The sequence below is a fragment of the Lepidochelys kempii genome, chromosome 2, assembly GCF_965140265.1.
Source record: "Lepidochelys kempii isolate rLepKem1 chromosome 2, rLepKem1.hap2, whole genome shotgun sequence".
In the NCBI taxonomy this organism is placed as follows: Eukaryota; Metazoa; Chordata; order Testudines; family Cheloniidae; genus Lepidochelys; species Lepidochelys kempii.
In genome coordinates this window covers 52,235,158-52,260,058 of record NC_133257.1, presented here as the reverse complement: position 1 = coordinate 52,260,058, position 24,901 = coordinate 52,235,158, and the positions used below count along the sequence as shown (strand labels likewise).

Below are 24,901 nucleotides of genomic sequence, written 5' to 3'. Positions count from 1 at the left end.
TGATTTTAGCGCTACTCCCCTCATAGGGGAGGAGTACAGAAGTCGATTTTAAGAGCCCTTTAGGTCAACAGAACGGGGTTGGTTGTGTGGACGCAGTCATTTTTAAATCGACCTAACGCAGTTAAATTCAACCTAACCCCGTAGTGTAGACCAGGGCTTAGTGTTAACCACCAGTTTTGGGAGTATCTGTTCTCCTTTTTGCAGCCTGCCCTGACCTTTGCATTGTCATTGAGGGCTGCCCCAGGCAAAACAGCTCACATCCATATGTAGACAATCCCTTAGAATATAAAATAAGTTATTCAAGTTTGTGACAAACTATGGATGCTTATAAACCTCCTTTTCATTTAGTAAAAGTATCTGTACTAGATGCTAAGATTTTGATATTTATAATGAACATTTCTTTTTGATGGTTGTTATAAGTGTAAAAATGTAAAAGGAGTAATTAGACTGGTTACACATTTTCCATATCTGATCTGACAGTTAAAAGGGCCTTTTGATTAGTATAAATGAATGGCCCATTAGCAGGAGAGGAGAGGAGACAGTTTAAAAGATAATAATTTCACTTTTAACAGCAGTAGCTTCTTCTGCCAGTGTAGAAAGAATATTTTCTTTCTTTGAACTAATTCATTCCTAACTGAGAAATCGTTTGGGACCTGAAAAAGCAGGAAAGCTTGTTTTTCTTTTCCAGATTATGAACAAACAGGAAAATAAAGGTGAAGATGACTGAGTTAGCTGCAGAAGCCAATATTTTAAGTTTCTCATGTTGACCTGGCTGACACAGTCGATTTAACTTTTGTTTTTCTAAAAAAATATTTCATTTAACTATTTTAGTTAAAAACAATTTTAACAAAAACAAACCTGATTTTAAAAAAGTTCAATGTTTAACTAAATTCAAAAATTCATATGCTTGTTTTGTTAAAATATTATATGTTTGCTGTTGAAGAAAAAAATCCAGAATACATTATGTTGTTGTTTTAGTTAAATAAAACAATTTAAATGTCTGTATGGTGATGTTCCCTCCTAATACAGCATGTCAAGAAAAACCTCCAAATATTAATGATTAACCTGTTGAATTGGAGATAGTTCACCTCCCAATGACTTCAGAAATATCTGCTTCAATTACCTTTGGTAAATGAAATAACCAAACAATCATTCATTTTCTGATATAGCTGTAATACTAATCTGAAAAGTTTTCAAAATATATCACTTAAAAATGTATAGTGTGTACCTTCTAAAAATGAAACCTACATCTATCTCTGAGCTGTGAAGAATATGTATTAAGGTTATAACAACCAACAAGAATGCACTTTTATGTAGAAATCCATGATTAAATCGAGTCTTCCTGACTAATGATTTCAAACATGATTTAAATCAATCTGGTTTAAGTCAAATCCATCCTGGTGCTAAGCAGCTGCCCGGGGGGCTGCTGTGAAGCCAGCAGGTTTGGGGCGGGAAGAGTCTGGAAATCCCTCCACCCCTCCCCACCTCCAGAGCTTAGCTGAGGGGTGGAGAGGTTTCCCTGTGCCAGCGCGGTGCGGCTGTGTGGCTCCTCCTGCTAAGTGCCCCGGACTGGAGGGTCTTGGGCTTTCCCGAGGTGCCAGCCCAGCCAGAGGCAGTGGGGGAAGGAAGGAGCCTGCCGGCCAGGCTGCTGGTGAGCTGAGTGCCCACACCAGGGGCTGGTTCTCCGCACAATTTTGGGAGTGGGATGTATCTCACTGGAGGGGATATGGAGGAGCAGTGGGGCAAAGCAGGGAGAGGACAGTAACAGGGGGAGCATGTAAAGGGCCGATGGGTGGGCAGCAGAGGCAACACACAACCGGCCGTCGCCTGGTGCCTGCCTGTACCTGTCAGCTGCCACAGTGTGCAGCCAGCGCCCGCTGGAAACAGGACGGGGGCAAGGCCCTGGTGCCCGAGAGCCGGCATGCAGCGGGGGCTGTGCTGATGGACCAGCACGGGGAATGACGGCCCCGCATGCTGCAGCTTCACCACGCCACCAGCCTTGCACACCCACCCCCATCATCAGCCACTGGACCTCCCCACTCAGTGCTGGTAGGCTGGCAGCTGGTGAGCAGGGATCCGGCCAGCAGCAGGACCCACTGGCACTGATTGGGGGGGGAAGCAAAAAATAAGGGACAATTTGTCCATTTTTAAGAAAAAGTTGGGACACTTGCAGGAGGGCTTAAATACAGGACTGTCCCTTTAAAAACAGGACATCTGGTCACCCTACGTTTGATGAACCTGTGCACTGATCCTTTATTTAAAACCCCTTATTTTACACGCAAATAAATCAATCCATTATTTGTTTCAAGGTTGAGTTAATATGAAGATGACCATAAGATGGGGCTAAAGTATATGGTCACCTAGGAAGTAGGACATGTTATCTTAACAATGGGGTATGCATTAAATTAGGAGCACATCAATGTCTGTGGGAAATGACAGTCTGACTTTTTCAGAGTGCTGAAAAAACTGACAATTGTGGGCTCAGTAAAAAATGAAAAATGTGGCACTTCTAATAGGGGATAATAATACTTAACACTTAGGGTTCGGTCCTGCAAGATGCTGAGCTCTGCCTTTGAGATGCTGCGGACTGTGAATTCCCATTGACATTAATATTGGGTGAGGTCACCCAGCATCAGGCCCACTGAGTTTTTCATCTTTCGAATACTTTAGAGTCTGATTCTGTTTCTAACAAGGAAACTGACTAGAGATTATCTCAGCAAGGTCTCACCATTTACCAGTACTGTATAACATCCCCCTCCCAAATAAATAGGGAATAATTTTGAAGACATAACTTTTATTTTTTACGAAAGATCTTGGAATAATTAATGGACCTGCCTTTTGACCAAGCCTTGACCATATCATAAAATGTGACATAGAGTGCTTTTTAAATTAATCTGTTGGCTAATTACAGTTCTCTACTATACCTCTGGGCTAAGGGCTGCTATCAGTCAATCAGATCTGCACTGGTGGCCATGCAGAGTCTCAGAGACATCACAGGGACTCTGCATGGGTACAGGAATTTGCCTGAGTGTAGCTACTGCAGGAGAGAGGCCTTTCTTACTGAAAAAAAAGTTTAATCAAATGATCATATTAAAATGCATTAAATTTTTTTGAAAAGGTGTCTGTTGAGATTGCCAAACTGACTGCTTAGGGGATTTATTCACACAACTTTCATTAGTTTCAATGGATGTTGCAAGGTTAAATCCCCTATTTGGCTTTGAAAATCTCAACCATTGATTTGGGCAGTTTTGCCAAGCGATACTCCCACCTACATTTGTGCAGCCATATTGCATTCAGAGCCATTGTATGCGGGCAGAATCTGGCCCCATCATAAGAGAGAGGCAGCTGGGGGAGGAGAATGCATACCTTTTGATGACTAGTGCTAAGGTGGAATTTAAATTGCATTGATTACAATCCCTAACTCTATACCTTACAATTTAAAGTTTGAAATTTCTGACTAGATTCTTGACAGGACAAAAAAGCCAAAACAGGACAAAAAAAGCCAAATTTTCTCTAGCAGTGGACCAAAGATGCAAACCTTGAGGTGTGATTTTTGATCACTCAAATGAGCCCCAAGTTAACACTTAAGAAGTCATTTGTTTAGGTTGCATACAAATATATGTTATAACTGTATATACAGCAAATATAGGTCCCGGGGATCATTTTGTATATTCTTCTGCCACATGAATCTTTGGGAAACCTGCCACCAAAGGGCAAAACTCTGCCTAGATATAGTGCACACATCCAAGGGCAGAATGGGACACCAAGCTTTGATTCCCAGATATTGTTGATGAGATAGAAAGCATGTAGTGTGGTTTGCAGATACCAGGGAGACTTTGCTGGGCATGGGGTTAGAGCAACTTTGTTTTGACTTAAATATTAGCAGATTGCCTATAGATAGGACCCTATCAATTCACGTTCCATTTTGGTCAATTTCACGGTCATAGGATTTTAAATCTAATACATTTCATGATTTCAGACATTTAAATCTGAAATTTAAGGGCGTTTTAACTGTAGGGGTCCTGACCCAAAAGACGGTTGTGGGAGAGGTTGCAGCATTGCTTACTTCTGTGCTGCTGCTGGTGGGGAGCTGCCTTCAGAGCTGGGCGCCTGCTCTGAAGGCAGTGCAGAAGTAAGGGTGGCAATACCGTGACCCCCCTTCAGTAACCCTGTGACCCCTTTTTGTGTTGGGACCCCTAATGTGAGAAAAATGCTGGTCTCCCCCGTGAAATCTGTAGAGTATAGGGTAAAAGTACACAAGGAGATTTCACAGTGGAGACCAGATTTCATGGTCCGTGATGCATTTTTCATAGCCATGAATTTGGTAGGGCCCTACTTACACATAAAACCCACTGCAGTCAGAATCACACCCAAATCTTTCAGCTTCTTCCCAGAGCTCAGACACTACTGAAATATCTGTAAACTAAAGGATAGTGAGAGTATTGACATGCAAATGTCAAGGGTCACACATAGCTTCACAGTTCCCAATGTAGTATCGCAATAACTTTTGAACTGAGTAAGGCTTACCCCACATCAGCTGTGTAACATCAGCATGTTTCATCTTGTTAGCTCAGTGACTACATAGCTGGCAAGAGAGTACCACCCAGACACAATATGAAATAGAAACAGTCAGCCTTGCAAAATTCTTCTTACTCACGGAGCAGGAGAAGTGAGTAACTTTTTTCGATGGCCTAGTAGAATGCTATTAGCTTTTTTACTGCTAAAGGGCAGGTGAGTAGATTTTGTTTGTGCTGTTAATATTTTTGGACAATTTTTCAAGGCTTCAATAGGTGCTGACCCACCGCACATCTATAAGGAGTCTGGTATAGAAAGAGTTTGGCCATTTCTTTAGACATCAGGGAAAAGAAAGTCCTTCTCTCTTGCCCAATAAAGCCCACGCATAACACTATCAGATTGCCACTTTATACAGGTTCCTCCCACATTAAGTAGATGGGCATTTTAATGAGGCAACATCTGGGACAGAATTATGCCTCACATAACAAGCCAGCAATATGTTGCAGATGGAGAGGAGGTGCCCTGCCCAAGCAGCATCTATTGTAATTTTGAAAGATGTTAATTCCTCCCTTGGCTGGCATGCAGGAAGTGAGACTATGGTCACATTAGAAGAAACCTCATCTGCCAGTAATGCTAGCTGGCCCCAATTCCCAGCTCTTATTGCAGTCAAAGTCCATGATCTCTCTGAATCATACACAGGTGTCTTGTGTAGAGGGAAGAGCTCTTTGCATCCTTTCCCCACCTTCTGCCCTTGCTGTGATAAACAACAAAATTACTCCCCACCCGTACGCAAGTCAAGCAGAACCTGCCTATTTGGGGTCAACATGCTTCTGTACTATCCCTCTGTGGCTGTGCCCAAGCTGTCAAAATGTTGTCTCTAATTTTGGCTATGTAGTTTCTTTGCACTGAATTTGATTCTATTCTATTCCTCTTGGACAATATTGATCGACAAGAGACACATCCAGAATTTCAGGTCCGTTACACTCTCAAAGTGCTCATCCTACCCAGACTAGAACTGTAACACTTGGCACATGGATTGGCCTCATTGTGCTCCACTGTAAACGTAGAGATTTTCCTTCCCCTTGGTTGTGGCTGAAGTGGAGAGGAAGCTGGCCAGTAGAGAGGGGTTCTTTCTAAGGTAGTCCGAACTTGATGCCAACCCGAACTCGGACTTGAATAAGGATTTATAGAGAGAAATCTGAAGAGAAATTTGAGTGGGAGCCAATGAGAGCTCTGCATTTCTGAAAATGCAGCCACTTTTATTTAGGTGCCTAAAGTCATTCACCCATATTTGATATGTTTGGCCAATATCAACATTATGTAAAGTAATCAAACATAAATAATATGTTGCAGCGCAATGCACGTGTGTGCAGAAAGATACATCTACATTGGTCACATTACAAAGTATCTTCTCTTGTCTGAGCTATCACCAGTTCCAGCAGTATTTCCCAGGTCAAGGAAATTTTTTTTAAGTTTGACTATTGGAGATATAGATACAATTTAACAATGCCTATCCCAAATATTTAAAAATCATTAGACAGCATTTCCCCTGAAAAATCACAGGACTATCTTAAAATGCATTTGATTTACTTTAAAAATTGGGATAATTTGTATTTGTCCTTAGTGCCTTAGGGTACAGTTGGGTTAGATTTTCAAGCTTTCTTTGCAAACTAGTGGGGCTAGACACTTTTTAAAAATGAAAGCTAAGATTCTCCCATATTCCCATGACTGCTGGAGCTGGGACTTTAAGAAAAACACCAAATATCATAAGACTTATGCTAAAATTACAAGAATTGTCATCACTATAGATACACGGGTAACTAGATCTCTAGCTGTATACCTACATTTCAGGTAAAGGAGTATTGTCTCACCACTAGATGGAAATAGAGTGTTTTCCATTCCCCTGTTGTATTGCCAAGGGGGTGAAGCAGAAGTCTATGAGCACGTAAACCCTTTGCAGACAGGACTTCAGAAGTCCTGGATCAGGAATTAATATTTTGCAATGGTATAGTAAAGGCAGGATTTCTGCTTCTAGGGAGGCGTATCCTGCCGTCTTGTGCTCAGTCACAAGAAAGAAGACTCAGTGCTTCCCAATACATTAAAGATTGTGACTAACAGATGGTCTGTTTGATCTGTAATCAGATGGTTTTTAATTTATCCTTTTTGAAATCAAGACTACCAAACTGACAGCACAGTAGCTGCTGTGACATGAAATAGATAGCAAACATCAGGCTAATTTAAAACCCACTCAGATCCACTTGCGCAAGCAAGAAAAATCAAAGAGGAAGGAAACTGAAGTGTTTATGTTTAAAGTTAGCTATTTAATGACAAAAAATAATGTGACTTGCTTTCTTATGAGTAGACATTATTCACATATTCTTAAAAATAGAGTTACTGAAGATTAAGGACATATAGAGCAGTAACTGACAACCCAGTGCCCCCAGGAAGGGAATATTGTACTGCTTGTTTGGTTTATCATAGAATATCAGGACTGCAAGGGACTTCAGGAGGTCATCTAGTCCAACCCCCTGCTCAAAGCAGGACCAATCCCCAATTTTTGCCCCAAATCCCTAAATGGCCCCCTCAAGGATTGAACTCACAACCCTGGGTTTAGCAGGCCAATGCTCAAACCACCGAGCTATCCCTCCCCCCGAATGGGATTGAACAACTGGATTTGTACAGGTTCTTTTTAAAAAAAACAAACAAACAAAAAAACCTGGTTGATTACAAGAACTGGTCAAAAAAATGGGATGATTTTTTGGTGAAAAATATGTCCCTTTTTTCAATGAATAATTTGGAATTTCAAAATTTTCCAGCTAGCTTCATGGATTAGCTTTGCAGCAAATTCTAATGCCTAAAGAGAGAACAAGACCAGTTGCTCCAACTGCACCAGAACACTTCAGAACCCTGAGGTATCCTGGTGCAAAAACCCAGAACCAGCACAGGGATCTTGCTATATTCATTCAATTTTTGATCCTCAACTTTAAATTCCATGGCATTAATAGAAAACAAGCGTAGCTGCTTCTACTGCACCCAAACACTCCGACCCTGGTGCATCTTGAGATTTGCTGGAGCATGGATTTTTCCGGTCAAGTAGGAGTGACACCATGTGTTGTCTGTTTTGATAGCATGGGGCCAAAAAGGTGGTATGATCCAGCCACTCCAGAACTTGCATATATCTTTGGGGTGCTTTTGAGTAGGGATGCATTTGGGATCTGTAGTTTTTAGTGGAACTGAAACAGTTGCACTCCTCTACTTAGCTGGTAGAATTTTGGGAACAAAAAACTAGCTTGATTCAGTAGTGTCGAGGTGCCAGATACATGTTTTTGTGGTGGGTAGCTAATAGCTGCTCTGTTTTGTCTATTTAGTAGAATTTGGGAGCATTGTCATTAAAAATTGGCAAGGCCCAGGTATCAGAAGTGCATTTTTCCAGTGTTATTAGGCTGGGATGAATGAGGAGTTCAATTTTTCCAGTGTAGTAGGAATGGCTATCCTTGTTTTCTATTTAGATGTAGATTGTAAGCTCTTTTGGGCAGGGACTGTCTACTATTCTGTATCTGTACAGTGCCTAGCACAACCCATTCTTGGCTGATCTTCAGGCACTACCATAAAAAATGATTAATAACAAATCATACAGTTTGGTGGTCAGAACCAGAAATTGCAAAGCTCCATGGATCCAGGTGCAAGATCCAGGTTTTGCATCAGTTTGTGCTGGATTTTCTGGTGCAGTAAGAGCAGCTACACTTGTTCTTTTTTCAGGCCTTGGAATGTGAGCCAAAATTGGGTGGCTCTAGTAGGATCCATGCGCTAGATTCTGCATTTTTGTGGCATTCGTTTGCCAGAATGCAGGACGGTCCAGGTGCAGCTAGACATGTTTAGTTAGTCACTACGATCTGGAGTCTTAGGGCCAAGATCTGGCTGGATCCAGCAGGACGCAGGTGCTGGATCAGGGGTTTTTGCGGCACTGGTGCTGCAGTAGGCCCCAGGGCCTGGACGCCTGTGTGCGTTTGTGTGTGTGTGTGCGCGGCACTTATTCACTATAATGATTGTGGGACACTTTGGGGGCTTGGTAACCCAAACTGGCAGGATGCAGATGGCTGTGTCATTATGCAAGGTAGCCTCTTGCATAAAAATTCCTCTTGTTTTTTCCTACCCCCCCCCCCCCAGATGTTCTGGTTTAACTTGGATTTAAACTTGGAGAGTGGTCAGTTTGGATGAGCTATTACCAGCAGGAGAGTGAGTTTGTGTGTGTATGGGGGTGGGGGGATGTGAGAAAACCTGGATTTGTGCTGGAAATGGCCCACCTTAATTATGCACATTGTAGGGAGAGTGGTCACTTTGGATGAGCTATTACCAGCAGGAGAGTGAGTTTGTGTGTGTGGTTTTTGGGAGGGGGGTGAGGGGGTGAGAGAACCTGGATTTGTGCAGGAAATGGCCCAACTTTATTATCATGCACATTGTGTAGAGTTGTCACTTTGGATGGGCTATCACCAGCAGGAGAGTGAATTTGTGTCGGGGGGTGGAGGGTGAGAAAACCTGGATTTGTGCTGGAAATGGCCCAACCTGATGATCACTTTAGATAAGCTATTACCAGCAGGAGAGTGGGGTGGGAGGAGGTATTGTTTCATGGTCTCTGTGTATACATAAAGTCTGCTGCAGTTTCCACGATATGCATCTGATGAAGTGAGCTGTAGCTCACGAAAGCTCATGCTCTAATAAATTGGTTAGTCTCTAAGGTGCCACAAGTCCTCCTTTTCTTTTTGCGAATACAAACTAACAGGGCTGTTACTCTGAAACTTTTCCCCGGTGTGACCCTTTTCGGGCTGCAGATGCGCGTGGGGGGGGGGGGAGCTGCGCTGGAAACCTGGGAGCAGGTGCACTCTTCCTTCGGGCTCCAGTAGCCGGCGCACTGTCCTTTGGCAAGGCGGCAGCAGTGCCAGCTCGTCTCCCCGCGCCCGCCCGGCAGCAGGTCTCTGCTTGCAGGCGCTGACGGGGCAGGCGCTCTCCTGGCGGGCGGCGGCGCGAACCTCACCCCACTCTGCTGTCCCGGGGGCTGATGAGCAAAGCGGGCGAGGGCCGGGAGTCGGAATCCCTGACGTTGCCGGTCCCCATTGGTTCTCCCCGGCAGCGCGTGTTCCGCGGCGTCTGGATAAAGGCCCCTCCGTCCCCCCTCCGCAGCCTACAGCATCCTCCAGCGCCTGCGGACACCTCCTGGCGAGCCGGCACCATGAGCATCGAGGATTTTGTAGGCAAGTGGACCCTCGTCTCCACCGAAGGCTTTGATGAGTACATGAAGGAATTAGGTAAGGAAGCCTTGGCGGGGCAGAGAGACCGTGCGGGATTAATAGCCTCGATCCCCGCCGGAGGGAGGGGAAGGGGGAGGGGGCCGGCGGGCTCGGTGCTGGGGCTCGCTACTTCTGCTCCTGGATAGAAAACAAAGGAATGTCCCGTCCCTTCTCCCCGCCCGCCAGCCACTCTGGGCAGCGAGGACTTTTCATTCAGGACCTCCCTGGCTGTTAAGTTTGGGGGAAGGAAATGAGGTTTGGTGGCCTCTGATGTCGATGACTGTCTCCCTAAATCCCATTGTTGCTGCCCGCTGGAAGAAGAAAACGCGCTCTCTTGTGTACCTATGTGTAACTTATTAGTATTGTCTGTATGATCCTGGAGATGGGTGGGTGGGGGGAGGGTAAGGACCTAAGATTTAAGGTGCCCCTTCTTTGGGCCCCCGGCGCTCGCTCCACTCTGCTAGTTCGTCTGGGCTCTAAAGCTCTGTGCCTGGCGTCTTCAGATGCTCTGTCCAAGGTCTGCGGGGGCGTCTCAGTGCCTGATGCTAGGAGCCGCCTAGGACTAGATCGCTAACTAAAGCGAAAGGAGACAATTCCCAGGGCGACAACATAAAAGCAGCCCTGCGACCTGGAGCAATGGCTTGAATAGCAAGAGCCTCTCTCCCTTGCTGGCTAAGCTGATGCTGGGCAGAGCACACCCTCCTGGGGAGGGGACCTCGTGGACTGGTTTTGGTCCTGCCCTGGGGTTAGGGAAAGAGGAGAAGAACAGAAAACAAAATCTATCCAACGAAGAAAATGAACATGTGTGCATGTTAGTCTTTATTATACTGTACCTGAGATGGGGAGCACCAATACATCTAGGCATTCATTGCCTAAACAAAGCATCTGCTGTGAGGCACTTGTAACCTCGTGGTTTGCTGAATGTCTAAGCCCCTGGACCATAATTTGCTCTCGGTTCCACTGAAATAACTCACTGGAATTTCTCCAGACTTACATCAGTGGAAGTGAGAGCCGATTGGGACTCAGTGGTATATACACCTTGTTTATAACAATAAGAAATTCAAAGTAGCTTGCATATTATCTGGTTTGAGAGGAGGTTTTGTGTTGTGCATTAAATCTGCAAAATCAGAGCACACTGTATTGAAACTGACTAGAATCACAGTTCCTTATGTTAACATTCCAATAATAGATTGGAAACCTGTGTATGTGCAGGCAGGCTTTCAGCTAAATGACAGTCTTTAGTGTTAAGTGCAGGTGGGTAAATGATAGCATGAAAAGAGAATGGAGTAGGAAATATCAGCTTCTTCCTAATTTCTATTAAATTTGCACTGTAATGCTCTCACCTGAATTTGTCTGATAGTAGATTATCAGAAGGGGTTATATCAATGCAGCTGCTACTGGGATACAAAATGCCATCGAAGAGACTTTCTATTGCTAGATGTAAAATGTATCTGTATTCCTTAACCGTTCCAGTGGTAGCACCACCAGTTAGTTCGCTTTCTAGCCCAAGTATTTTCTTCCTTGAAAATTTCCTCCCAGTTTAAGTTAATTACCAATCTCAACTGTTCAAAAATCTCAAGGGAGCCCCCCTCCTCCCAATTCTGAGATTGAATTAAAAAACTGTTGGGGTCCTTCTAATTTCCCTAATGGGTTTTGAATCTTTTGGGGTCATGTTTTCAAGATGAGTTATGGGATATTCCGATATGAGGTGCCCTCATTGAAGCTCTTCCCCTGTGGATAAATAACGAAAGAGTAATTCGCCTGGGGGGAAAATGTACATTTGGCTACAACAGTTTAATGGCCTTACTGCAGCACAATGTGGTGTGATTGTTCCTTGCCAAGCCACTTGCTGTACTGTGACAGATTGTACTGCAAGCCAGAGACAGCAAAATTAAGAGTTAAGGTAAGTTTTTTCAAAAAAACTCCTATAGGCACTCTTGAAAATCCTACCCTAAATCATAAAGAATTCAAAAAACTTTTTAAAAAATTGCCTCATAACAAGATAGTGCAGCTTATGATATTGTAAACATTCATAGCAAAGCAATACAACTTCCTGCTATGCAGCTTATGACATTAAACAAGAGTGGGGACAGGCAATGTTTGTTTCCAAAAAAAAAAAATCTAAATCAAGATCTTAAAATCAGACCTTGCAAAGACAGTCTCTGTGAAGTACAAAATATAACTCTTGTTTGTGGTACAAGTCAACCACACACTTGGAAAATTTTAAAGTTAAAGTGAACACACTAGGTCCTTAGCTCATGTCAGTCTCTCTTCCCCACCCATTCGCCCCCAGAAAACAAGTGTGAAAAGAGGTATCAGCCTGAATTCTGACTTATTTTTTTTATCACCACCCTTAACATGTTTATCAACACTTTTTTTAAAAGCATATTTAAGTTAGCATAGGGCATATTTAGGCTCCGTGTGAATTTAGGTTTTAAATCTGAATAACTTGCAAGATTGAATGCAGATTTTGCTAGGAATATAGTTTTGAAAGAGTGAATGGCTCTAAATATAGTCTGCAAGGAATTGTTAGCACTTAACAGAGCTCCTTCTACTGTTCCTGTCCAGATGATCAGCTCTAAATATTACCTTCAGAGCAGTTCATGTCTGTCAACAAGCCACAGTTTCACATTTTCAGACCCCACCTACAATTTTAACATTACAAAGAGTTGGTTCTTCAATGATATTTCCACTTCCACCTGTGTCATGATTGGGTCTCAAGATTGCCTGGCTCTTCTGCCTTCCTGATGGGAGCCCTAACCACTAGACTACAGAGCATAGGCGCCGACTCTATGGTAGCTTCGGAGCTGGAGCACCCACAGAGAAAAATTAGTGGGTGCTTTGCACCCACTGGCAGCCAAGCTCCCTGTCCCACATCGCCGCCGCCTCCTCCTCTCAGCACACTGCATCACCGCTCCTCTGCCTAGCTCCCAGCGCTTGCTGCCGCCAAACAGCTGTAGCAAGCTCCAGGGGGGAGGTGTGGGGGTGGGGATTTGGGGAAGGAGTTGGAATAGGGGCAGGGAGGGGGTGGAGTTGGGGTAGGGTCAAGGGCAGAGGGGGGGTCAAGCACCCACTGGTGCCAGTAGAAGTTGGCGCCTATGCTGCAGAGTGTCTGTGTCTCTCTCTCTGTGCTGCTTCCTCCCCTCCACCCCCCAAATGAGGTTTCACTGAGTATAAATACTTATATAGTCATTGGGCCAGAGACAGAATAATTCTCTAGTCCAGTGGTTAGAGTACCCATGTGGGATAGCCCAGGCCAGTTCCCTTGCTCCAATCACTCTTTCATTATTTTGCCACCGTGGAGCAGCTTCAACAGGAGAGTGGGCAGCCCCTGTTCCAGTCCTTTCTTCCCCCGCTTCTGGCAGAGTGGGGAATTTAACCTGTATATCCCACTTCCCAGGCAAGTACTCTAACTACTGAGCTAAAGCTATTAAGTGGGCTCCTCCTCCAGCTCTTTTTGTGCACAGCAAGGCAGGCACCTAACCCATTCCTGCAAGAAACAGTTTAGGTACTGGAGCCACCTGACTCTAGGCATCGGCTTCCTGTTCATGGATCACTATTGCTAAGCAAAGATAGCTACTTCCCTACAGCCTGGACTTAGGCACCTATCTTGATGAGCCAGGAGGGGCTTAGTACACAACCCTCTCTTGGGCATCTCCCAATGGCTAGCTTAGGTAGCTGCCTGCCTAGCATGCTGGCTTTTGTGGATTGCATTTGAAGGCACCTGTCTCTCCCCATCCATTGTATTGGGAGCCTAGGTGCCTAACTCGGGCTTTGTGGATTGTAGCATGTTCCTGTAATTTTTTTTTCTAGTTGTTGTAATACTGAGCATTGTAATGCCTTTGTGGATCCAGGCCCTTCTGTTCTGGATGCAGATCTCACCACAGTAATGTATGCCCTTATCAGCTTCATAGAATCATAGAATATCAGAGTTGGAAGGGACCTCAGGAGATCCTCTTGTACAACCCCCTGCTCAAAGCAGGAGCTATCCTCAATTTTTGCCCCAGATCCCTAAATGGCCCCCTCAAGGATTGAACTCACAACCCTGGGTTTAACAGGCCAATGCTCAAACCACTGAGCTATCCCTCCCCCCATTTTGGAATGCTGCACTGTGCTGTATGTGAGGGTACTTGAAGACTATTCAAACTACAGCTACTACAGACTGCAGCTTCTGACTGACTTAGTGACACTTATTGCAGAAAGAATTTCACCCTGGAGCTATGCATTGGCTTCCAGTTTATTGTTGGCTGCAATGTAAATGGCTGATTAATAGCTGCTGTATCAAGCCCTGCATGGTGAAAGTCCTGAGTAACCCCAAAGCCTGAAACCTGTTGAGTTGGGTAAAGCACTCACTGGATTAATCAAGAGGGGGCTGGAGGCGAGGTGCTTTGATGAAGCGACCTCAAGTGCTTCCTTTAATAGTGTCCTAAAGTCCTACTTTGTTGAATTTCAAGTCATGCTCCAAAGCTCATATTTTTCCCTTAAGCTTTTTTCTGCAGAGGGGAGTCTTCTAGTTTGGGGGGATTTAATACTTTTGACATTGGTCTGAAAATGTGCATTTTATTATTTTACACACATGTCTAGAGTGACAGCTGGGTGTTCCATAAGTAAGTTAGAAGAAATACATCTATATAATATACATTTAAATGTAAATATGAAAGTGGATTAATTTTATAGTTTGAAAAGTCAGCTGGAGAACTTTTTAAACAGTTCACTTAAATTTGAACACAATCTTCTTGTAACACTACTTTACAGCTTATTTCCCCTTTTCCACCTTCCACATCCATTTGTATGAACAGAGATACTGCTTTTCAGGAGACCTGCAGGTCCTATAGGGGGAGAAAGAGATTCAATTTAGATCTCAGGAGTATTCAGGATGAATGAGTCTGCAAAATGAACTTCTCCTTCCTTGCCCTAGATAATTAAAAGGGATCCTCTATGTGGGCTTAGTGTTTAACTGTCCCCTCTGATACACTGTTGCTCTTGCTCTGTAGGTGTGAATTCAGCCCTGAGGAAAATGGGGGGCATAGCCAAACCAAATGTATACATCATCAAGAATGGAGATACAATCACCATAAAAACAGAAAGCACCCTTAAATCGTCCCAGCTCAGCTTCAAGCTGGGTGAGAAATGTGAGGAAAATACATTAGACGGCAGGAAAGTTCAGGTTAGTACAAGAGGTTTTTTCCGTTGAATACACCCAGTCCACTGGAGTGGCTGGGTTACAGATATAAATTCTATTTAGGGACCCAGTTTCCTCCCACTCTCTCTCATGTTGAGTAGTACCCTGCTCTGTTGGTGGGTGGGTACCTCTGTTGTCATCAAGCCCCATTGAAATCCATCAATTTTTATGGACTAACCAGTCTACAAATGGTAAAATACTGAAACCAAATAAAGCCTGATATGTTTGGTTAATCATTTGCAGTGACACACCTTGGGATGATAAAACTGGCAGCCCTCCAGACCCATGCTAAAAATACCAAAGGCCGAACTTCACTTTCATTAACTTCAATGTCAAAAAAGCCTTTTGATTTTTAATTGGAGCAGGATATGGCCCAATAACTAATCTGGTGATCCAATCTCACAATTTGCATAACAAGTGGAATAACCTATATAGGGAGTAAATTAAATGTGACTCAGACTCCATATTCCCTGTCTTTACAAGAGTTCAAGTAGCTTCCAACTTGACTGGGAGGAGGTGGAGGGTGAAGAGAGATTATTCCCTCTTCATAGGATTCTCTCATTCCAATTATCTCCTTGTGTGAATGCTGACCACTTGCCAAGACCCTCCCATCCCTCACCATGCACTGGCAACACATGTGCCAAGTGCTACATTCAAATGTAGACGATCCAAAAAGCCAAAGCACATGTCTGAGGAGACTAACTTGGCACACTCAGCAGGTCTTGTTCACTTAAATTGTGCATGCTGTTGAAGTCATGTTTCATGTATAAATGTGCCAAAGCAGTGACTGAACAAGAGCAAAGTAATGGAAGAAGAACAGGAGCCATGAGAAATTTTGAGTGAAATCCTGGCCCTACTGAAGTCAGTGGCAAAACTCCTATTGACTTCAGTAGAGCCTTGGAGTAGTGTGGGAGTATCACCTCCCCTTCAAGAAACTGAGGACAATATTTAAGTCCTGCTTTTCTTTGCAGACTATTGTCAACTTAAATGGTAACACATTGACTCAGCTCCAGCAGTGGGATGGCAAGGAGACCACAATAACACGGAAGATAGAGGATGGGAAACTGGTGGTGGTGAGTGCATTCCTACTTCTGATCATTGACTACTTAGACTATAGCAGGAATCTAACTTTTAAAAGACTCATCTATTTTAAACTGCCATCTGCATCCCTGTGTTCAGTAATTTAGCCTATATCAGGGGTTCTCAACAGTCTTCTTTCTGAGGCCCCCCCAACCTACTATAAAAATTCCATGGCTCACCTGTGCCACAACTGGTTTTCAGTAGATTAAAAGGCCTTAGGGAGTTGCAAGCAGGACAATAGCCCAGGGCCCTACACCACAGGGAGCCCTGTGAAGCTAAGTTGCCCAGGCTTTGGCTTCAGCCCTGGGCAGCAGGACTTGGGATTCTGCTTTCTGCCCTGGGCCCCAGTGAACTAATGCTAGACCTGCTCTCTGGTTTATTTTGGTGGACCCCCTGAAACTTGCTTGTGGCCCCCCAGAGGGGCCTGGACCCCCGGCTAGGCCAGCAGTTTTCATACACTACTGAATTAATTTCTTTGTTTGTTTTCCAGGAATGCGACATGAATGGTTGCAAGTGTAAGAGAATCTACGAGAAAGCATGAGGACATTGTCTCCATACTGGGTTGGAGCTTGCTACAAACCAGCTCAGTTTAGCGAACAAAGCTCCTCTACTCTCCAGTTTTTTTTCTATTCCCTGTTTTGTAGTATTTCAGTGGACTGCATAGCTGTGGGCAATCATATTTCAAAGCCATGATGTAACTATTCTGAACGGTTGTGGCTGTTAAATAAAATTTTCAGATATATGAAGTGGAGCTGTTGTCAATGTAGTGGAATTTTAATTTATAGTGGGGTTTCTTTTTCAGGTGAAGATTTATAAAAGCTCATTAGTTATGCAGGGGAGCCTAAAATCAGTATTAACTATACCTTAAGTGTTCCAATGAGATGATATCCCCATCATCTGTGATTTAACAGCAAACTGCATTTTGGTTCAGCGATTCATATTTCATTGATGATAAAGGTAATAAAATTGTTATGGTGCAGAATCTTTCTAACCACTTTAAGATAGTGCCTGTTACAAAATCAGTAGAGTTGAACTGGTACAAACTGAGAGGAAAACTTTATCCATTGTGTTTAAACAGCTGAGCACATTTTTAGTTGGTTGCTTTCTGGTGAGAATCTATACCCTCTAACCCAAATAGTCAGCTTGTACATTTAGGGGCCAATAGACATGATAAAACTTAAGCAAGTGCTGAAGTGCTTTGCTGAAAGGAGGCCTTAATATGGAAATACACTTTCTATTCTATTAGCCTTTTCTTAATAGCAATATTTTCTAGCAACATTTTCTTATTTCCTTTTTAGTAACATTCTGAAAATCCTAAACCAGGAAATATTCCAGTAGTTCATGAAGTTAAAAGCCTTAGTTTTACTTGCTCAAAACATCTGGTAATGCAGTTTATATGCTTACAAGTGCAATAATAAATTATCACAAATATTGTCTTGGTTATTTTTATAATTGGGAAGTGGTCAAAACAGATCCTATGAAATTGCTATTCTACACCTGTAGATTGTTTAGTGTTATCAGACTAGACTGACTTCTTCTGAAAGCTAAGGCTGGCTGGCTGGCAATTTTTAACAGGATTCTGAATAGTAGGTTCAGAAAAACCTATAGTCATGTAAATTCACTGCTTGCATTTTGAAGAACTAATCACTGCCTCATTCCTACTGATGTCTTAGCTAGCCACTGCAAATACTGTCTGGCGTACTAACCAATTGTTCTATGTGTTAATGCTACCTAATATGGAACCTAAAATTTTCTTTCCATAAGATAACTTTAGGCCATTTCTTAACTTCTTATGGGTTTGTGAATGATCCCCTTTATAAATACCTGCAGATAGTTTGATTATAGTTCTCTCAATTTTTTTCTAGATGCTTTCTTATGTTTCATATTTCTTGATGTGTCTTCTTGAACTGGCCCATCCTTGTATCATTTTTGGTCCTCTTTTGTATTTTTCCTCACTTTTATTTTTTGTAAGCTTCCCTAACCTTTGAAGAGGAGATTTCTGTATGATGTATTCCATGTGGTGTACCAGGACTACAGAGCAGTATTAGTTTCAAGTTTTTATTCAGTAGCATTAGAACATAAGAATGGCTCTACTGGGTCAGACCAAGGATTCATCTAGCCCACTATCCTGTCTTCTGACAGTGACCAGTGCCAGGTGCCCCAGAGGGAATGAACAGAACAGGTAATCATCAAGTGATCCATCCCCTGTCACTCATTCCCAGCCTCTGGCAAACAGAGGCAAGGGACACCATTCCTGCCCATCCTGGCTAATATCCATTAATGGACCTATCCTCCATGAATTTATCTAGTTCTTTTTTGAACCCTGTTATAGTCTTGGCCTTCACAACAGCCTTTGGCAAGGAATTCCACAGGTGGATTTTTGCATTGTGTGAAGAAATACTTCCTTTTATTTGATTTAAACCTGCTGCCTATTAACTTCATTTGGTGACTCCTAGTTCTTCTGTTATGAGAAATAGTAAACAGCACTTCCTTATCTACTTTCTGTATACCAGTCATGATTTTATAGACCTCAGTCATATCTCTCCTTAGCAATCTCTCTTCCAAGCTGAAAAGTCCCAGTCTTATTAATCTTGCCTCATATGGAAGCTGTTCCATACCCCTGATAATTTCTTGCCCTTTTCTGAACCTTTTCCAATTCCCATATATTTTTTTTTGAGATTGGGGTGACCACATCTGCACACTGTATTCAAGATGTGGGCATACCATGGATTTATACAGAGGCAACATGATATTTTTCTGTCCTATTATCTATCCCTTTCTTAATTATTCCCAGAATTCTGTTTGCTTTTTGACTGCTGCTGCACACTGAGTGGATGTTTTCAGAGAACTATTGACAATGATGTCAAAAACTTTCTTGAGTGGTAACAGCTAATTTAGATGCCATCATTTTATATGTATAGTTGGGATTATGATTTCCAATATGCATTACTTTGCATTTATCAACATTAAATTTCACCTGCCATTTTTTTGCCCAGTCACCCAGGTTTGAGAGATTCTTTTGTAGCTCTTCAGTCTACTGGGTCTTAACTATCTTGTGTAGTTTTGTATCAGCGGCAAATGTTGCCACCTCACTATTTACGTCTTTTTCCAGATTATTTATAGTGCCACAGGTAGAAGCTATGACCCTGGATTTGTGAAGTTAACTTCACCTCCCTGCACTCCACCCACATAGCCCAAATACAACTCCCCAATATGAGGGCAGTGAATTTCACCTCATCTACATTTGCCTGCCTAAGATTTTAGGCCCACAGCATAATATTTTTAAATACCACTAGTGCACAGGCCTCTATTTATGACATATTCTAATACTGGAAAGATGTTTTTATAATTAACATGCAAATTCTGCCTTTGCCACATTTTCTACAAGAACTAGAATGACAGGCTATTAAACAGAAAACTAATGTGCCAATATTTAAAAAGGGTAAAGGGGATGACCAGCGTAATATTAAGATCTTCTGTCTGACATCGATCCTAGGCAAGATAATGGAGTGGCTGATACAGGACTTGATAAAGATTTAAAGGAGGATAATGTAATTAATGCCAATCAAAATGGGTCTATAGAAAATAGATGCTGTCAAACTAACTTGATATCTATCTTTGAGATTATTAGTTTGGTTGATAAAGATAACAGTGTTGATATAATGTACTTAAATTTCTGTGAGGCATTTGACTTGGAATCTCATTTTGATTAAAAAATGAGAACAATATAAAATGAACATCACATGGATTAAAAGCTGACTAACTGATAGGTCTCAAAATGTAATTGCAAAGGGGGAATCATCACTGAAGGGGTGTGTTTCTGATGGGGTCCTGCAGAGATCAGTTCTTGGCCCTACCCTATTTAACATTTTTATCAGTCACCTGGAAGAAAACACTAAACCCACTGATAAAGCTTTCAGATCACAAAAATTGGGGGAGTGACAAATAATGAAGAGGGGAGGTGGCTAATACAGAGCGCTTTGGATCACTTAGTAAGATGGGTACAAGCAAACAACACACACTTTAATTTCTTTGTTTTTAGATGTATACAAGACTATAGGTGATAATTACAAAATGGGGCCTCTATCTCAGGAAAGAGTGACTCTGAAAAAAACTTGTAGGTTGTGGTGGATAGTCAGCTGAACATGAGCAATGGTGTGGTAAAAAAGGCTAATGTAATCCTTGGATGATTAAACAGGAGAATCACAAGAAGTAGAGAGGCTATTCTACTTCTGTACTTGGCACTGGTGCAACCTACTCCTGGGGGAATTCTGTGCCACTGCACAATACAGAATTTTGCAGAAATTAATGTTAGGTGCGCAGAATTTCCTTTTTTTCCTGACAGAAATTGGCTGCCACTGGGGACTGCTGGATGTGGCAGACCCCAGCTCACAAATAGAAGACAAGACGAGGGGGAGGGAACTGGAGGGTTCCAGCAGCTGCAGTTCCCAGCCTGCCCTGAAGTAAGGAGGCAACAGTCTGCAGGAAATTCTGTGCAAGCTCAGGACCCAGCATCAGGCTGTTGCTCCCTCTGGATCCCTGGGCTCTAGGAGGGTAGGGAATGTGAGTGCCTGGGCTGGGGGGGGCCCACACCTGGGCTCTGTGGGAGGGGTGGGGGTGTGCAGCTGGGCTCTGTGGGGGAGGGAGCAGAGAAGCAGGAACTGGATTGTCATATGGGTTTCTATAACTCTACTCCTGGGGGAATTTTTGTGTGTCTGTATTGTTTCAGACATACTTGCTGACTGGTATTTTGAAATAAATTACCAAAATAATTGAAACTGGTGTGATTACATAGTGTTATTTTGACAAATAAAATTTGAAGAATTTTAAAATGTGCACTGAATTTTTAACTTTTTGGTGCAGAATTCCCACAGGAGTAGCAACCACCTCTGGAATATTGTGTCCAGTTCTGCTTTCAACATAGGGTGACCAGATAGCAAGTGTGAAAAATCGGGACAAGGGGGGGGGGTAATAGGAACCTTTATAAGAAAAAGCCCCAAATATCAGGACTGTCCCTATAAAATGGGGACATCTGGTCACCCTATTTCCACAGTACAAGAAGGATGTTGATAAATTGGACAGGGTTCAGAGAAGGGTCCCAAGAATGATTAAAGGACTAGAAAATATGCAGTAGATTCAAGGAGCTCAATCTGTTTAGCTTAACAAAGAGAGGGTTAAGGTACGATTTGATTACAGTCTGCAAATACCTACATAGGCAACAAATATTTAATGATGGGTTCTTCAGTCTAGCAGAGAAAGGTATAACATGATCCAATGCCTAGAAGCTGAAGCTAAACAAATTCAGACTGGAAATAAAGCATACAAGTTTAACAATGAGAGTAATTAACCACTGGGACAATTTACCAAGGGTCTTAGTGGATTCTCCATCCTGGACAATTTTTAAATCAAAATTGGATGTTTTTGTAAAAGATCTGCTCTAGGAATTACTTTGGGGAAGTTCTATTGCATATATACAGGAGGTCAGATCAGATGATCACAATAGTTCCTTCTGCCCTTGGAATCTATGAAAAACAGCACAACATGATTGTTATTTGCGATCACTGCTCTATTACTTTGTTGTTTGCATTGCTAACACCACACAATATTTAATTGTTTGCCTTTCATTTGAAGAGAAAAAAGGTTTCCATGTCTTTCATGGGACATCTGTTTCTTTTGTGATGAGGTTACTTTTGATGGAGCAGGACACAGAGGGCTATCTGGTTTTGTGTGTCTTGTTCTACAGCAAACTCCAGGTGCCTTCATAATAGCAAGCAGGTTGTGATCTGAAAATGTGCTTTCTTCCTGGTTACCAGTCAAGTGACTTATTTTACCATAATTACATGGTTGTAGCAAACCACCTCATTTTGAAAGAAGATGATGATAAATGAATACAGCTGTAGATTTAGGGCCTTGAGCCTGCTAACACTTATACACATGCCTAACTTTAAGCATGTGAGTAGTCCCATTAACGTCAAAGGGAGACTTAAAGTTAAGCAGATGTGTAAATGTTTGCAAGGTTGGGGCCCTTGAAGACTAGATAATAGTGTTAAAATAGCACTTATGTTTGAGTTTTGAACTGTATGGTTTGTAATACTCAAAATTTGAAAATCAAATTTCTTTCCAGTCTGTTTCTATTCTCCATTTGATAAGATAAGGTTTTCTCTTTCTTTTATAGCTCATGTGAAAATATGACATATTGTCCTTAGTGCTAAAATGACTGATTTTGTCCTTGAATGTTGACTAATTATTCCTAGTTCATCACATCACATAGGATGGCTAAAAACCTAGAAGAAGCTGCACTAACAGATCAAAAAGAAGAAATAAGGCAATATCCAGTATTCCTTCATAGCATGACTGAAGAACTATAAAGCATAGAAGCAAGTTCTGGCATATCACTGTGGTTCCATCCTTGATGATAATTTTAGGGACAGAGAAAAAGTCTTTTATTTTTTAATTTTTTGTGGCTGTGGGAGAAAGACAAATGTGGAGGGAACAGACAATGCTGCTCTACTTACGGTTTCATGGTCTCATTAAAGGATGGAAATAAACTGGCATCAGTTCTGAGATGGCTGGAGGAGCAGCCTCCGATAAATTAGCAACAGCAATTAATTGTGATCAGGTCAGAGATTGGGGAGGGGAGTCAGAGCTCTTAAGAGTATTAGATTTTGTGAAATGTTATGCATGTCAGCTCAGGCTACCTGGCCACTCAAGACACAAGAAGGATGCCAGGACTCGGGTAACATAATTCATGGTAACTGTAGGAGGAAAAATTCAGTATCCTAGAGAAAAATGAGTCATTGAATACCAATTCTAATTCATTCAATTGATCATAAAATATGTGATTATTCCTTACACTAGGACTAAAAAACTGTGAATATTTATATATAAAGCTATGTTCAGTACACCCACTTCTTCATGAAGCAATTCACTCCAAGTGACTCATTTCTTCTTTAAGTTAGAATCTAGGAATAACTGTCTTGACACATCAAAATGAGTATTTCCATCTCCAAGTCTGCATGCATACATATAAATTAGTATCCCAATTATTCAAATGCTGCACCAAAATTCACATAGTGCACCATTTTCTGTGAAGAAGCCGTCCTTAAATTTGAAAGTGTTTCTCTTCTACCTGAGCATGATTTGGAAAGACAAGAAACTATATAGTAGGCTAGCTCCAGACACGAAATTTTGTAATTGCGCCCTTCTCCACTTGGGTACATGTTACATTACACTGCTAATGTAAGTCTATGTATTGGCAGCCTTCAGCCCTTTGCACAGCTTATTAAATAGATTACTCTTTCCAGTAAAAGGCATAATCCGCCTCAGATGAAGGTGCATGGGACCATGTTAACATGCATTAAATGTCCTTTGGCCCCTCAGCTCAGTCCCAGAATGTCCTCCAGTGTTCACCCATGGAAGATTGGTGGAGAACATAAGAATGACCATACTGGGTCAGACCAAAGGTCCAACTAGCCCAGTAGGCTGTCTTCCGACAGTGGCCAATGCCAGGTACTTCAGAGGGAGTAAACAGAACAGGTAATCTTTAAGTGATCCATCCCTGTATCTCCTGAGGTTTTGGAGAGAAGTCAGAATTTAAACCGACACATTTTATCCCATGATTCCTCTCCTGGTTTTGGCTTTTCAGCCCTTGTATGTCAAACCAGAATTTGGCCCACAGAGCTTAGAATTTATTTACTTTTCTTTATTACAGAGATAAAGATAAGATTATATGAGCGTGTCAAAACGCAAACATGTTGTGGCTTACCTTTTTTTCTGAATCAATTCTCACTAGCAGATGCTTTTAACTACTCTCTGGAGATATTTACAGATGAAGTCAAAGTCAGTCAGAGGAGAGGTATAAAGTTTTAGCAATAAATGGAATTAAATCTAATTCAGAATCAGTTTCAAATAGTGTCTGCAAAATCCACTGAATCCTAATTCTTTTACTTATAGTTCCAATTAAAAAAATTCATAAAAAGTTCCATAAAGCACAATAATAAAACTGTAAAACTAACCTGCCAGAAGGCAGACATGCTGTTATTATGCTAATGGTTAATACTTAATGAAGGGCCAGCCTCTATCACCTTTATGCACATTGTACAGTGTCTTAGTCCACAAGTAGTCCCACTGCAATCATCAGTTGAAATCAATGGCGCTATGGGCGCAATAAGATGCTATGTAACACCAGTAGGGGTGACTGAACCTGGCTCATAGTTTTCCGCACATTCAAAGTGCCAAACAGAAATTAAGGGCCAGGTTGTGATTTTCAGCCATGGCTTACACATTAGGTATGGAGGAGCCATGCTGCAGTGTGAACCCAGGAAAGAAATCTGGCCATCTTCCAGGATTCATCCTGCAGTTCTGAGGAAGTACCTGACGGGCCATCAGTCCCCAAACCCTGTAGAACAGAGCAGCATGAACTCCCCAACCTGCTTGATGGCCCAGAATCAAGATCCACTGACCAGCATTCCCTCACCCTGTCCTCCCCACCTGTTGAAGGTGTTAGTTCCCAGAAGCCCTGGAAATGCAAGCACTGTGATTATACCTGGTCTTCCAGCAGGCCTGGAAAGTTGAGGGCTGGAAGCAACTTGAACTTCCTGCTCACCCCATGCAAAAAAGTGCCGGGCTGGACACAATCTGGCCTTAACTAATCAATTATTTCAACAACCCTGAGAGGTACATAAGTAAGTATTATTTCCATTTCCTAGATAGGGAAGGATCTCAAATGATTTATCCAAGAGCACACAAGAAATCACTAGGAGCTGGTGTGATTAGAACATTCCTGACTCCCAAGGCCTTGTTCATCTGTCTAGACCACTCTCCTTTCCCCAAAAGCCTT

At 42.4% G+C, this 24,901-nt stretch overlaps 1 protein-coding gene across 1 annotated transcript; it reads left to right on the top strand.

Moving 5' to 3' along the window:
• The first annotated feature begins 9,478 nt into the window (after positions 1–9,478).
• Positions 9,479–16,813, top strand: LOC140906569 (fatty acid-binding protein 5-like). The gene is made up of 4 exons (XM_073330725.1): positions 9,479–9,818; positions 14,795–14,967; positions 15,954–16,055; positions 16,553–16,813. Exons 1-4 carry the CDS (start codon positions 9,572–9,574, stop codon positions 16,601–16,603), a joined length of 573 nt encoding a protein of 190 aa, XP_073186826.1. The 5' UTR covers positions 9,479–9,571; the 3' UTR covers positions 16,604–16,813.
• The last annotated feature ends 8,088 nt before the right edge of the window (positions 16,814–24,901 follow it).

What these genes read in the sequence shown, in the direction of transcription:
- LOC140906569 (XM_073330725.1), top strand. Translation starts at nt 9,572, where the DNA reads ATGAGCAAAGCGGGCGAGGGCCGGGAGTCGGAATCCCTGACGTTGCCG. An exon ending in TGAGTACATGAAGGAATTAG is followed by an intron (nt 9,819 to 14,794) that starts GTAAGGAAGCCT and finishes CTTGCTCTGTAG; the next exon opens with GTGTGAATTCAGCCCTGAGG. An exon ending in TAGACGGCAGGAAAGTTCAG is followed by an intron (nt 14,968 to 15,953) that starts GTTAGTACAAGA and finishes TTTTCTTTGCAG; the next exon opens with ACTATTGTCAACTTAAATGG.